The sequence below is a fragment of the Dendropsophus ebraccatus genome, chromosome 13 (assembly GCF_027789765.1).
Source record: "Dendropsophus ebraccatus isolate aDenEbr1 chromosome 13, aDenEbr1.pat, whole genome shotgun sequence".
Classification (NCBI taxonomy): domain Eukaryota; kingdom Metazoa; phylum Chordata; class Amphibia; order Anura; family Hylidae; genus Dendropsophus; species Dendropsophus ebraccatus.
The window spans coordinates 83,562,361-83,576,645 of NC_091466.1; the positions used below are offsets into that span (position 1 = coordinate 83,562,361).

Below are 14,285 nucleotides of genomic sequence, written 5' to 3' on the forward strand. Positions count from 1 at the left end.
TAGAAATGAATACACTCACCAAAGATGCTCCCCAGGTACCAGACATTCAGGCTGTTTCTCAGGTCTCTCTGGTCGTTCGGATCTCTCATGCCTTTCCGACCTTTTTGACCTGTCAGATCTGGAGGATCGTTCATGGCGTTATTTTTCTTTACTGCCCAAGGATTCAGACATGCTGAGGGACGGAATATTCACCAGACAGAAGGTGAGGCTGGCTGAGTCCTCCATTCCTGGACGCTGTAGGAGTCATGGACAAATACAGAGGTGTCCCCTGGCCTTTTTATATTTGCCGGGAAACGCCGAGCTCCGCCGAGCCAGATCCGGCGTCTGGCATCATCTCCGGGCACCACCTCTGCCAGTGGGAGGCGCAGTGACGTCATGACATTACGCGAGTGCGCGTACGAGTGTCAGACGCACGTCCACCGTGGAAGGCAAGGTGGAACGCACACCCCGGCGGAGAGACAGGCACGGCCCCGCTCTACCACAGCTCCTGAACCACCTCAAGTAAAGCTGCAACGAGAGGACCGGGAGCTATAGGGGAGGAATCTTCACAGCCCGGAGCTCAGGCCAGGCTTAAGGCTGCTATTCGTGGATTCCTGCTTTCAGGGAGCCCCTACAGCAGGCTAAGCTAACGGGGGACCTGCAGCCAGCGTGGAGAAGGTATCAACTTCATCCCAGAATGGGACTCTTCAGAGGCCTCCTATCCGCCGGACAGGAAACCTGAACTGAGGTGTGGAGAGGAGTGTCAGACCTTTATCTTCACAGGTTTCCTGTCTTGCGGTTGGAGGTCCTCTCCAGGGGTGCTGTCATAGGGCGTCTGGGTAAATATGTTCTGGGCAGAGATAGACTAACCCTAACCCTTTCCATTATCAATCTAATAGAAACCCTGAATTTGCAGGCAAAATTACCCCAGCAGGCAAGGTCTCTCTCCAGGAGAATGGTCCTTGAATGAGGAAATCCTTCAGCTTCTGATCGGCAGATGGGGAGCTCTGGAGATGGACCCGTTCGCTTCAAGAAAGCTGTAAATTTGACATTCTTCTCCTTCTACACAGGGGAATCTGCCTTGGGCATAGATGCTCTCTCTCAGATGTGGGATTTTCTGTTAATTGTAGGGATCTTCCCGGGGGATGGTGTGTGTGGACACAGTTCACATCAGGCTTTGAGTTATAAAAGGTCAACTTGGCGTTTATTAGCGACATAAACAGTCCATTAAACGTAAATAGAGCAATACCATGCTTGAAAACAGAACAAACAAAAAAAAGGTCTTGCCCGTCTGGGCACTTACTAACACAGGTCACCTATCTGACACTTCCAGAGGCGGTATCGCAGGGTGTGAATAGACCCCAGCAGTGTTAGTACTCCTTGCTCCCAGGAAACACAGCATGCAGGCTGTTCACCCGGGCTGAGAGCCATCCCCTGTAGCTCTGTGGAGCTTTTGACTTGTTGCAGGCTAATCAGGGCACACCTGACTGCAACAACCGAACTGGATCGGGGGGGAAGGGAATGGCAGGTCCCACTACCAACCTACCCACCATTCCAGTAAATCCGGCCCGGAAAATGTAAAGAACAACTCAGCAGCATAATACTGCTGAGTAAGAGATCTTTCCCGGATTTACCACCTCACCATGTGCCGAAGCCTGGGTGAGATGTACCTCCCCTCGAACACCTTTCCTGTGACATGTCCACATACTGTATACCTTCCTTTCAGATACCGCTACTACCAAGGGTACTACAGAAGCTGAAGAAGGAATCCAGACTATGGATCCTGGTGTCTTCTGGCCGAAGCAAAGTTGGTTTGGTTGGATCATAAGGGTGAACCTGGGCGATCCCTTTCATCTTTTGTTGGTCCAAGACCTTCTACATTTTGGTACCATACTTTACCTGCACACTCAGAATCTCCGACTAGCAACATGTGTAGGGATCTTCCCGGGGGATGGTGTGTTTGGACACAGTTCAGGCAGCAAACTTGGGCTCATAAAACAGCTTTGGGTGTTTATTTGTAGCATAAACGGTCCAGCAACATAAATAAAGCAACACCGTGCAGTGAGAATAAACAAAACAAAAAGTCCTGCCCGTCTGGGCGCTTACTAATACAGCAGGTTACCTCTCTGGCACTTCACTTGGCAGGTAATATTGCAGGGTGTGCATAAGCCCCAGCTCCCAGCGAACACACCATGCAGGCTGTTCACTCCTGTCTGAGAGCAAACCAAGGATCCTCTGCAGGGCTTTTCTCTGTCAGGCTGATTAGGGCCAGAGACACCTGACCCCAAAACCTGACCTGGATCGGGGGGAGGGAATGGCAAATCCCACTACCAAAACCTATCTGCCATTCCATGTAAGTCCAGGCCCGGCAATAATAAATAATAGCTCAGCAGCATAACACTGCTGAGCACAGATCCCTCCTGGACTTACCATCTCACACTCCGTATTAACCTGGGTGAGATGTACCTCCCCTCGAGCACTTTTCCCGTGACATGTCCACATATCCCCCCCCTCTTTTTCAGACCGGAGGGCTGAGCGTATTGTCCCCACAGGCAGTGTACCCTTGATAGGGCGTCCGCATTTGCCTGTAACTTTCCTGGCCGGTGTTCCACAGTAAAATTAAAGTTTTGTAGGGACAAAAACCATCTAGTCACCCTTGCGTTTTTCTCCTTGTTTAGCTTCATCCATGTTAGGGGGGCATGGTCTGTCACTAACCTGAATTTCCTGCCTAGCAAGTAGTACCTCAGGGACTCTAGGGCCCACTTCACTGCCAGACACTCTCGCTCCACAATGGCGTAGTTTTTCTCGGCCGGGGATAGCTTCCTACTCAAATACATCACCGGGTGCTCCTCGCCATTCACGACCTGTGAGAGGACGGCACCTAACCCTGTGTTAGAGGCGTCTGTCTGTACCAAAAACTCTCGCCTAAAGTCAGGGGTAACTAGCACAGGCTGTTGGCACAGGGCAGACTTAAGGCTTTGAAAAGCCTTCTCGGCCTCTGGAGTCCATGTCACCATTGCGGACTTTGCACCCTTTGTCAGGTCAGTTAGTGGGGCTGCAACTGAAGCAAAATTCGGCACAAACCTCCGGTAATAGCCCGTAATACCCAGGAAAGCTCTGACCTGTTTCTTTATGAGGGGTTGAGGCCAATTCTGTATTGCCTCGATTTTATTTAGTTGTGGTTTCACTAACCCCCTCCCAATAACGTAGCCCAAGTATTTGGCCTCCTCTAAGGCTAGTGCACACTTCTCTGCATTGATGGTTAACCCCGCATCACTTATGGCATCTAACACCGCCTGGACCTTACAGAGGTGACTTTCCCAATCCGGGCTAAAAATGACCACATCATCGAGGTAGGCAGCGGAGTAATCCCGATGTGGTCGCAGAATCAAGTCCATCAACCTCTGAAAAGTGGCAGGGGCTCCATGTAACCCGAATGGCATCACTACGTATTGGAAGAGCCCATCAGGGGTGGAGAATGCAGTCTTCTCTCTAGCCTTAGGAGTGAGTGGGATCTGCCAGTAGCCCTTAGTGAGATCAAGGGTAGTTATGTACCTGGCATTACCCATCCCTTCTATCAACTCATCTACCCTGGGCATGGGGTAGGCATCGAACTTGGAGATCTCATTTAACTTTCTAAAGTCATTACAGAACCTCCAAGTTCCATTGGGCTTTGGGATTAACACAATCGGGATGGACCACTCGCTCTGGGACACCTCAATGACTCCTAGGTCAAGCATACGTTTTACCTCGGATGATACCGCCTCCCTCCGTGCTTCTGGTATCCTGTAGGGCTTCAGGTTTACTCTGCTTCTAGGCTCAGTTTCAATATGATGACTAATGAGATGCGTACGCCCTGGTAGGTCAGAAAACTTGCCTTTATTTCTCTGCAGGAACTCCTTAGCTTCCTGCTTCTGGGACACTGATAGAGTGTCACCAATCCTGACCGGAGGGATTGGTGGTGACAGATGACCAACAGGCTTTGTCGCCACCAAGGATTCCCTGTCTTTCCAGGGCTTGATCAGGTTTATGTGATAAACTTGGAAAGGCTTCCTTCTACCTGGTTGGTGTACCTTGTAGTTGACCTCACTGACCTTCTCTACAATTTCATAGGGACCCTGCCACTTGGCTAAGAATTTGCTTTCTACCGTGGGAACAAGTATGAGGACCCGGTCACCTGGGCTAAATGTCCTGATTCTTGCAGAACGATTGTAAATTCTGCTTTGGCCCTCTTGCGCCCTCTGGAGGTGTTCCCTTACTAGGGGCATGACAGTGGCTATACGGTCCTGCATTTGTGCTACATGCTCTATAACACTCTTGTATGGGGTGGACTCACTTTCCCATGTCTCTTTCGCTATATCCAACAAACCCCTAGGGTGACGACCATAGACTAATTCGAAGGGAGAGAACCCTGTGGACGCTTGGGGCACTTCCCTAATAGCAAACATCAGGTAAGGTAGTAAGTGATCCCAATCACGACCATCCTTTTCCACCACTTTTTTTAACATATGTTTCAGGGTTTTATTAAACCTCTCCACTAACCCGTCTGTCTGTGGGTGATATACAGAGGTACGTAGGTGGGAGATTTTAAACAGTTTGCATAGCTCTTTCATTACCTTTGACATAAACGGGGTACCTTGGTCGGTCAAGATTTCTTTGGGGATCCCCACCCTGGAAAACATATAAAACAATTCCCGTGCAATTGTTTTAGAGGCAGTGTTTCTTAGGGGTACAGCCTCAGGATAGCGGGTCGCGTAGTCCAACACAACTAGAATGTACTGGTGTCCCCTTGCCGACTTTACAATGGGACCCACCAAGTCCATTGCGATCCGGTCAAAAGGTACCTCTATGATGGGGAGTGGAACCAAAGGACTGCGAAAATGCGACACTGGAGCGCTAAGCTGACATGTGGGGCACGACTCACAGTATTTTTTTATGTCAGCATAAATCGCAGGCCAATAAAACCTCTGGAGGACTCTCTCCTGTGTTTTATCTGTCCCCAAGTGTCCCCCAAGGACATGATTATGGGCCATGTCGAGTACCTGACGCCGGTACGACTTAGGCACCAGAAGCTGTTCCACCACCTCATCATTAATCCTAGTGACTCTATATAAGAGATCATTAGTCATAGAGAAATGTGGAAATTTTTTCTCAGCTTCTGGTTCCTGAGGTCCCATTCATAACAGCGACCTGCTCTCTCGCATTTCTGAGAGTGGGGTCCTGTAATTGTGCAGTACCAAAATTATCCCTAGTCACCTCTAAGTCTGGAACATTTTGCGCAGTGGGAGGAGCCTCTTCCTCACCAGCCAGGACCTGCAAAGGAAAAGCATCATATTCCTCCTGTACATTTTTATCATTTACCGTGGGTAATGCAATAGACTTAGGGGTCTCCTCACTCCTTTCAGGGGATTGTTGTTTTCCCCATAGAGCCCAGAACAATAGAAAATCACGCCCCAATATCACATTATGCATAAGATTTTTAACCACACCCACTTCATATTGTACAGCGCCTAGTTCAGTCCCGACATTAGCCAGTACTATAGGGTAAACCTTTGTATCGCCATGTATGCACACCACACTCATATGTCTTTTTGGCACAAAGTCCCCGGCCACCAGGCTGGCATGCACCAAGGTGACAAGGCTTCCTGAGTCCAGCAACGCCTTAACAGGGAAGTTATTGACAGTAATGTGGCAGATTTGCGGTTCAGTCTCTAGTCCAGTGACCGCAACAAAAGACGGTTCCGCAAATAGCGACTGACGCCGGCTAGCGTCACACTCCATGGGCTCAGTGGTAAGAGGGCAATGGGCAGACACATGTCCCGTCTCATGGCATCTCCAGCACTGGATAGGGCCTGGTCTCCTTGGCAGGGAGTCCTTTTTAGGGCCACTTAGCCACCGGGGACCATCACCAGTCTTTTGCCCCTGAGCGCTCTTCCCTCTATCAGCACCCCTCCACACTCCCCCAATAGATGGAAGTCTCTTACCAGATGATGGCACAGATCTGGCACTCCGGGGAGGTGACGGTGCTGCAGGAACATCACGGAGGTAGTCCTCGGTCGCCTGGAACCTCTCCACAAGGCTGACGAGTTCGTCGGCACTTCTAGGGTCGCCTTGTCCCACCCAGCGTTGTAGATCAGCAGGAAGGGCACGGAGGTAGCGATCCATCACGACCCTCTCTAGGATCTGGGCAGGAGTAGAGGTGTCTGGCTCCAACCACTTTCTTGCCAAATGGATCAGGTCGTACATCTGGGACCTCGCTGACTTGTCCAGACTGTAGCTCCAGTTGCGGACCCTCCGGGCACGGACAGCAGCAGTAACTCCTAGTCGGGCGAGTATCTCTGCTCTTAGCCGAGGATAGTCTTTGACCTCTTGCTCACTGAGGTCATAGTAGGCCTTTTGAGGTTCGCCTGTTAAATAAGGCGCAATCACTTCTGCCCACTCAGTGGAGGGTAGCTTCTCTCGCTCAGCCACCCGCTCAAAGACAGTTAAGTAGGCCTCAATATTGTCATCAGCCGCCATCTTGTGCAGCGCTCGCTGCACAGCTCTTCTCACAGACAAAGTCTCTGGAGCGGCTGCGGCCACCAGCTGGGGATTAGCACCTGCAGACGCCTCTTGCTTCGCTATCAGGTGCTCAATAAGTCTCTGTTGTGCAGCCATTGTCTGTTCATGGCGCAGGTTAGCGTCTGTCAGAGCCTGTTGTTGCTGCCTATTAGCCTGCTGGTGTGCGGCCAATGCCTGTTCATGGTGCAGGTTAGCGTCTGTCAGAGCTTGTTGATGTTGCAGACTCACTTGCATTAACTGCTTCATCATCTCCTCCATGTTGCTTGGCTGTTTTTGGAGTGAAGCAGCAGCCGTCACCCAGGACATACGCAGCTGTAGCCAAGTTGATGCACACCGTTGCCCCTAGCAACCGTTTTGCCCGCTCCGCAGCACCAATTGTAGGGATCTTCCCGGGGGATGGTGTGTTTGGACACAGTTCAGGCAGCAAACTTGGGCTCATAAAACAGCTTTGGGTGTTTATTTGTAGCATAAACCGTCCAGCAACATAAATACAGCAACACCGTGCAGTGAGAATAAGCAAAACAAAAAGTCCTGCCCGTCTGGGCGCTTACTAATACAGCAGGTTACCTCTCTGGCACTTCACTTGGCAGGTAATATTGCAGGGTGTGCATAAGCCCCAGCTCCCAGCGAACACACCATGCAGGCTGATCACTCCTGTCTGAGAGCCAACCAAGGATCCTCTGCAGGGCTTTTCTCTGTCAGGCTGATTAGGGCCAGAGACACCTGACCCCAAAACCTGACCTGGATCGGGGGGAGGGAATGGCAAGTCCCACTACCAAAACCTACCTGCCATTCCATGTAAGTCCAGGCCCGGCAATAATAAATAATAGCTCAGCAGCATAACACTGCTGAGCACAGATGCCTCCTGGACTCACCATCTCACACTCCGTATTACCTGGGTGAGATGTACACCCCCTCGAGCACTTTTCCCGTGACATGTCCACACATGGTTACTAAAGAGTCCATCTTGAAAGCTAGAAGCTTGTCTTCTTTGGTTATTAAAACCTTTCAGAATAATAGAAAGCAGACAACCAATGCCATCTTTGCAAAAGTCTGAACCTATGGCGGAAATAGAGATCAGGAGATTGTTCTGGAAGATGATGTTTCTGCTGGGTGAGTAGGAGAGATACATGAGTTTTTCTATAAAGAGCCTTATCTTAAAGTTTTTGAAGGCAGCATTGTCCTCAGGTTGGGTATAAATTTCTTTCCATAGAGAGTGTCTTAGTTTCATAGGTCTCAGGATGTTAACCGGACATCCTTTTGCCAGAACCCTTCTAATTCCAGGGAAGAATTCCATTCACAGTATTGGAAGATTCGTTCTCAAGTATCTTGAAGCGTCTGAGAGTTGAAGAAAGAATCAGAACCTTTTTGTTCAATTTCATGAAAAGAGGGAGAGGATTCCCAAGTATACTTTAAGCATATTGGATCAGGTAAGCCATATATGAATGTTACTCTATCCAGGGTCTCTTCCCTCCTCTCAAACGAATGGCCCTATTAAACTAAACAATTATCTGCATTATATGGCAGATTACAGACCATTCTGGCCCATAAACAGCACATGTTGAAAGGCCACGATCAAACAACATGCACAATGTCGGCTGATCGTGCTCTTACAACATGTTGTGTGCAGCGATGGGCTGCTGTGCATGGCTCTGTGTAATGCCTATGGCTGAAGGGCCAATACTACCATCAAGCAGATATGCACTGCTACCTGGTCCTCTGTGAATACTTTTACCAAACATTATCATTTGAATATCCTGTCAGTGAGGGTTCTCCAAGTTGTGGTCAGGCCCTAAGTAGTAATTTGGTACTTCTTCTGTGGTGCTGTCATGGAGAATGATTATGGAAAATAGAATTAGTTCTTACTGGTAATTGAGTTTCTAGGAATCCTCCATTAGAGCACAGATAAACCCTCCTTTTCTCTTGCCCTGCGTGGGGAGGGGCCTATTAAACTTTTTAGTGCTTCTGTAGTGTCGTCATGGTGGATTCCTAGAAACTAATTCTATTTTTCGTGCAGGTTAGAGTTGTGTAGAAAAGTTGAAAATGTTTGCGTAGGTTTTCTGTTGAAAGTAAATTCCTCTTCTATCTTATCAGGTAAGGCTGAGATAGTGGGGTTCCCCATGCTTCTGATGACTTGTTGATGTTGTCTCTTACTTTGTCCTCTGCTCTCCAGGCCGTGCAGGGTTTGAGGGCTGCTATTCAGAGGTTCAGCTCTTCTTACGGGGAAAGTTTCACCAGGTTGAAGAAATGCGAGAAATCCGTTTTTATGCCTTCTCTTACTACTATGACCGGGCGGTGGACACTAGCCTGATTGGTAAGACAAAAACTATTATCATAACTGATACTGCACCAACATATGCCACAGCGCTGTACACCACGCAAGGAGCGGGTAGGGACAGAGGACATTAGAGAAACATCCCTGATCACAAGAGCTTACCATCTATAGGTAAAAGGAATGATACTAAGCATCTCCGTGTGACCATCTCTTCGGGACTATCAACTATATAAACACATGCAAATCAAAGTTCTCAAGAGTTTCAAAGTAAAGTGTATATCAGTTCACCACAGGTGTATAAATATTCTATATCTCATATTCAGCACAGGTATATGCATATCCCATATCCATTTCTTATTGTGATACTGAACAATAATGAGCAATTATACACATATAATCTGTATGATATCGTGTATATTAAAAGCACATTATCACCTTCACATTTCTGTAGCCAGATTTGGCATCTCCAAAAAGCCACAGGCCATCCATAGGGGGACCACTAAGCAGGGGCGCTTCCTCTAGACCACAATATTATCTACCACACTGTTTGCGACTTTTCCTCTATGCTTGCCCTGGTCGCCTGATGGACAAGCAAGGTGGGGAGGTTTGTAAATCTGGTTGGTTGCATGGGGGTGGGGCTTTAAGACTGGCGTACGGGTAGGCAAGCCTTGATTAATTCCCCCCAGAGTCTGTGTGTTTGCAGGGAGGTTTTATAGGTGCCACCTAGATGTGGGGGGCACCTATTCTTCTGTTATGACTTATCCGTTTTCTACTATGTTTTGGGCTGCTGGCATTTTTTTATTTTTTTATTTTGAAGCTTTTTTTATGATAATGATTTACTTTGTATAATTTTTACATACTCAAAACATTAAAAAAAATGTATAGATTTAATTTACATAGAAAATATTGCCTGACAGAAGTTTATTGAATAAAACTGCAATTCTAATAAAGTATAATTTCCCCTATACCCGCCCATCCCCCCCTCCCTGCAGGTGTGTCACCTGCCTGAAAGCCAAAAAATTAAGAAAATCTTCCTCTAAGTAATACACTAACCCTCTTCCCGCTTTGCCTGATAATAATTCTCATTTAATTTTATCAGAGATAGATGGAGGAGAGCCATTTCCTGGCCTAGAAAGAGTGTCAGACAAGTACTCCCTTATTCTTAGCACTCAACCCAGTAAGAGTGTCGTCCCCTAGAATAGCTATCTGGGGGATGGGGTTATTTTATTTTCCAGACTTTCCGAAATACCATCAAATATCTCCCACCAGTATTCTTTAAGACAAAGACAAAGCCAAAACATATGGATAAAGTCAGCGTTATCATAGGCGCACCTTTTCTCTTCTATTTATCCTAAATAAACATTTTGAGGTGTCGTAAATCTGATGTAAAATATTAGTCTGTTATAATCGGGGATTGAAGCTTCTAGACACTTTTGACATTCTGAAAAATCCTACACCATTTCTTTTCCCCAATAGGGCCCAACTCCTCCTCCCCAACCTGAATGGATCTAGAGGGGGCAGCAACACAGTCCATTAGGTTCTTGTATACTACTGAAGTCTCCCCTCACAATATGCTCTTCAATTAATGATTTAAGAATCCCAACCGGTTTTATTGGATGTATACGTATTGACTCCTGTCTAAAAGAATGCCCTAATCTTATATACTCCCACCAAGCACTTTCTGGCAAATTGTATTTCTTTAGTTCCACCCAATCTTTAATCCCATCTTCCTGTAGGACATCAGCCAATCTGGTAATCCCAGCTGCACATATCCTAGGTAGCACTACAACCTTATAGACTTCCCTCAAGTTCCAATTAAACCATAGTAGAGCTCTTGCTAATAGTGTTACACGTAGAGAATACAGCGTGCTATGTGGTGTTACAGGTAGAGAATACAGCGTGCTGTGTGGTGTTACAGGTAGAGAATACAGTGTGCTGTGTGGTGTTACAGGTAGAGAATACAGTGCTGTGTGGTGTTACAGGTAGAGAATACAGTGCTATGTGGTGTTACAGGTAGAGAATACAGCACTGTGTGGTGTTACAGGTAGAGAATACAGCGTGCTGTGTGGTGTTACAGGTAAAGAATACAGCGTGCTGTGTGGTGTTACAGGTAGAGAATACAGCGTGCTGTGTGGTGTTACAGGTAGAGAATACAGTGCTATGTGGTGTTACAGGTAGAGAATACAGCGTGCTGTGTGGTGTTACAGGTAGAGAATACAGCGTGCTGTGTGGTGTTACAGGTAGAGAATACAGTGTTCTGTGTGGTGTTACAGGTAGAGAATACAGCGTGCTGTGTGGTGTTACAGGTAGAGAATACAGTGTGCTGTGTGGTGTTACAGGTAGAGAATACAGCGTGCTGTGTGGTGTTACAGGTAGAGAATACAGCGTGCTGTGTGGTGTTACAGGTAGAGAATACAGCGTGCTGTGTGGTGTTACAGGTAGAGAATACAGTGTGCTGTGTGGTGTTACAGGTAGAGAATACAGCGTGCTGTGTGGTGTTACAGGTAGAGAATACAGCGTGCTGTGTGGTGTTACAGGTAGAGAATACAGTGCTGTGTGGTGTTACAGGTAGAGAATACAGTGCTGTGTGGTGTTACAGGTAGAGAATACAGTGTGCTGTGTGGTGTTACAGGTAGAGAATACAGTGCTGTGTGGTGTTACAGGTAGAGAATACAGCGTGCTGTGTGGTGTTACAGGTAGAGAATACAGCGCTGTGTGGTGTTACAGGTAGAGAATACAGCGTGCTGTGTGGTGTTACAGGTAGAGAATACAGTGCTGTGTGGTGTTACAGGCAGAGAATACAGCGTGCTTTGTGGTGTTACAGGTAGAGAATACAGCGTGCTGTGTGGTGTTACAGGTAGAGAATACAGTGCTGTGTGGTGTTACAGGTAGAGAATACAGTGCTGTGTGGTGTTACAGGTAGAGAATACAGTGCTGTGTGGTGTTACAGGTTGAGAATACAGCATGCTGTGTGGTGTTACAGGTAGAGAATACAGTGCTGTGTGGTGTTACAGGTAGAGAATACAGCGTGCTGTGTGGTGTTACAGGTAGAGAATACAGCGTGCTGTGTGGTGTTACAGATAGAGAATACAGCGTGCTGTGTGGTGTTACAGGTAGAGAATACAGCGTGCTGTGTGGTGTTACAGCGCTGTGTGGGTGGGGTAACAGTGAAATGGTAAAGTACTGCAAATAATTCACACATTGCAGTTTCATTCATTTTTATTGAACACAGCCGCCCTAGATGTTCTGCAACAGATTTGGGCAGGGAGTGGGCAGGGTAGAGGACTGTGATGAAAGCAATGCATTCTGGAACCTGTAGTACCGTGTACAACTGCTCAACCAGAAAGTACAACCAGAAAACACAGAACAAAACCCCCCAAAGCAAATGGATTCTTGGTAGTTTCAAAAGTGGGGTAGGTAAGTAATGCTATATGCTTCTGCAGAAGTTTCATTTTTTTTAAATCTCTACCTGGAGTTCTCCTTTAATATCAGTGTTTAACAAAGATATAGGTCTATGGCACTCTACCAGGGGCAGGTTCTTACCCCTTCTTAAAGGGGTTATCCAGCGGTACAAAAACATGGCCACTTTTGCCCCCCTCTTGTCTCCAGTTCAGGTGTGGTTTGCAATTAGTTCCATTGAAGTAAATGGCAATTCATTGCAAACCAAATCAAAATAATCAGTGCTTCCCTCATGGAGTTAGGCAAAACCCCTGTCTCCAGAGAGTGCTGCAAGGTCCTAAGCAATGGAGAGAGCAGGACATCACCAAATCTTCTGTAAAGTTCAAAAGGAAAAACGTCCGGACCTGGAGCAGAGTCTCCACGGAATGATCTAAGGGCCTCCCTCAAATCTGCAATATCTATAGGTGCATCCAACGCTTCCCTCTCATCACTTGAGAGCTTAGCAAATGATATCTGATCAAGAAGTAACTCCATCTCCTCCCGAGGGTAACTCACTTCTAATGTATATAATCCTGAAAAAAAACTCAGAGAATGCTTGCTGAATGACTTTGGAATTAGTGCTTATTGTACCTTCCTTTACCTTAAATTGCCAAAATTGATCTACTATCCTGACTATAGACATAAGCATCTGGTTAGGGGTACCTGAATCTCTATACATTCTTCCACCCATAAAAAAAAACCTATTCCCAGCTTTATTAAGCTTCCCTTTTGCAAACTCCCAATTTAGCTTACTTGTGTTATCAGGGTGACTAATATATCAGTCCTCTAAATCTCTAATCTTCTTGTTCCTTATATATATATATATATATATATATATATATATATATATATATATTTATGAGCCCAGCAATATATTAATACCACTTTAAAAAGCCTTTGCTGTGTCCCATACTATTATGTCACTAGCAAAGTCCCATTTAGAAGAATTCCCTAGGGTCCATTTACAAAAAAAGATTATCTGCCAAAGATTTGAAGCCAAAGCCAGAAACAGACTATAAACAGAGATCATGTCATATAGGAAAGCCTGAGATTTCTCCTCTTTTCAAATCCATTCCTGGCTGTGGCTTCAAATCTTTGGCAGATAATCTTTCTGTGTAAATGGACCTCTACTTTGTCCAATTGGACCCTCTCCATTCTCACTCATTACTTTATGTCTTTATTTAAAAAAAAAAAAAAAAATCCATGTTGAGAATGGAGGATTGTAAAGAAACGCCATTATACCAGTACTACCATCTAGTTTACCATATAGAAAAATAAATCTACCTTCTGTGTCAATTTTTCGAACTTTGTTCTTGCCAGTTGGTACTACTGTGAAAGAAAAGCGGGTGATAGGAGTGATATTTATAGGTCCACCAAGGCCGCTCAATACAACTAAGCCTTTGGCTCTCCAAATGGGTCTCCAAGAGACACACTATCCCTGGGGAGCAACTCCTTACCAAGTCAAACACTGCCACTCTCTTGACCCTATCACCCAACCCTCTTACATTCCAAGTTAATGTGAATGTACCATCAGGCCTGGGCTGAAGCACTGGAGGCAGGCTGACCCACCCCCAGAGGAAACCCCTGCCCCTCTATGATGAAGCTCCATTCATTCTAATGTAGCCGTGTCATCGAGGGGTGGGGGGTTCGTCCCACTGGGGGTGGGTCAGCCTGCCTCCAGTGCTTCAGCCCAGGCCTGATGGTACATTCACTCATACTTAGGAGGTTGCAAGGTAGTTCTCAGATGCTGGGGAATTTATAAAAAGGTACATTACAAAATTATACAACTATAAAAGAAATGTGTAAAAAAAGTTTTGCTGGATAGTCATTTGATTCTTCTATTTAGAATCGGAGGATGGTGGCGAGCTGGCGGTCAAGGACTTTGCTCTGAAGGCCCAGGAAGGTAATTATTCACCATGGTCTTTGCTGTCTATTCCTCTAATCATGTTGGGGATGTATCCTGTTTTCCCCTGAAGATGAGCAGAACTCGCATCTCTATGGGTTATTCACAGATTTATAGATCCATAGTGAT

The 14,285-nt window shown here is 46.5% G+C and overlaps 1 protein-coding gene across 5 annotated transcripts in view; it reads left to right on the top strand.

The window, feature by feature from the left end:
• ENTPD5 (ectonucleoside triphosphate diphosphohydrolase 5 (inactive)) overlaps positions 1-14,285 on the top strand; it is a 102,860-nt gene that overhangs the window by 87,907 nt on the left and 668 nt on the right. For all 5 annotated transcript variants that reach the window (XM_069950850.1, XM_069950853.1, XM_069950849.1 and 2 more), the window contains 2 exons: positions 8,714-8,854; positions 14,100-14,156. In XM_069950850.1, the coding sequence (XP_069806951.1) occupies positions 8,714-8,854; positions 14,100-14,156 (198 nt within the window). The remainder of the gene's footprint in view (positions 1-8,713; positions 8,855-14,099; positions 14,157-14,285) is intronic.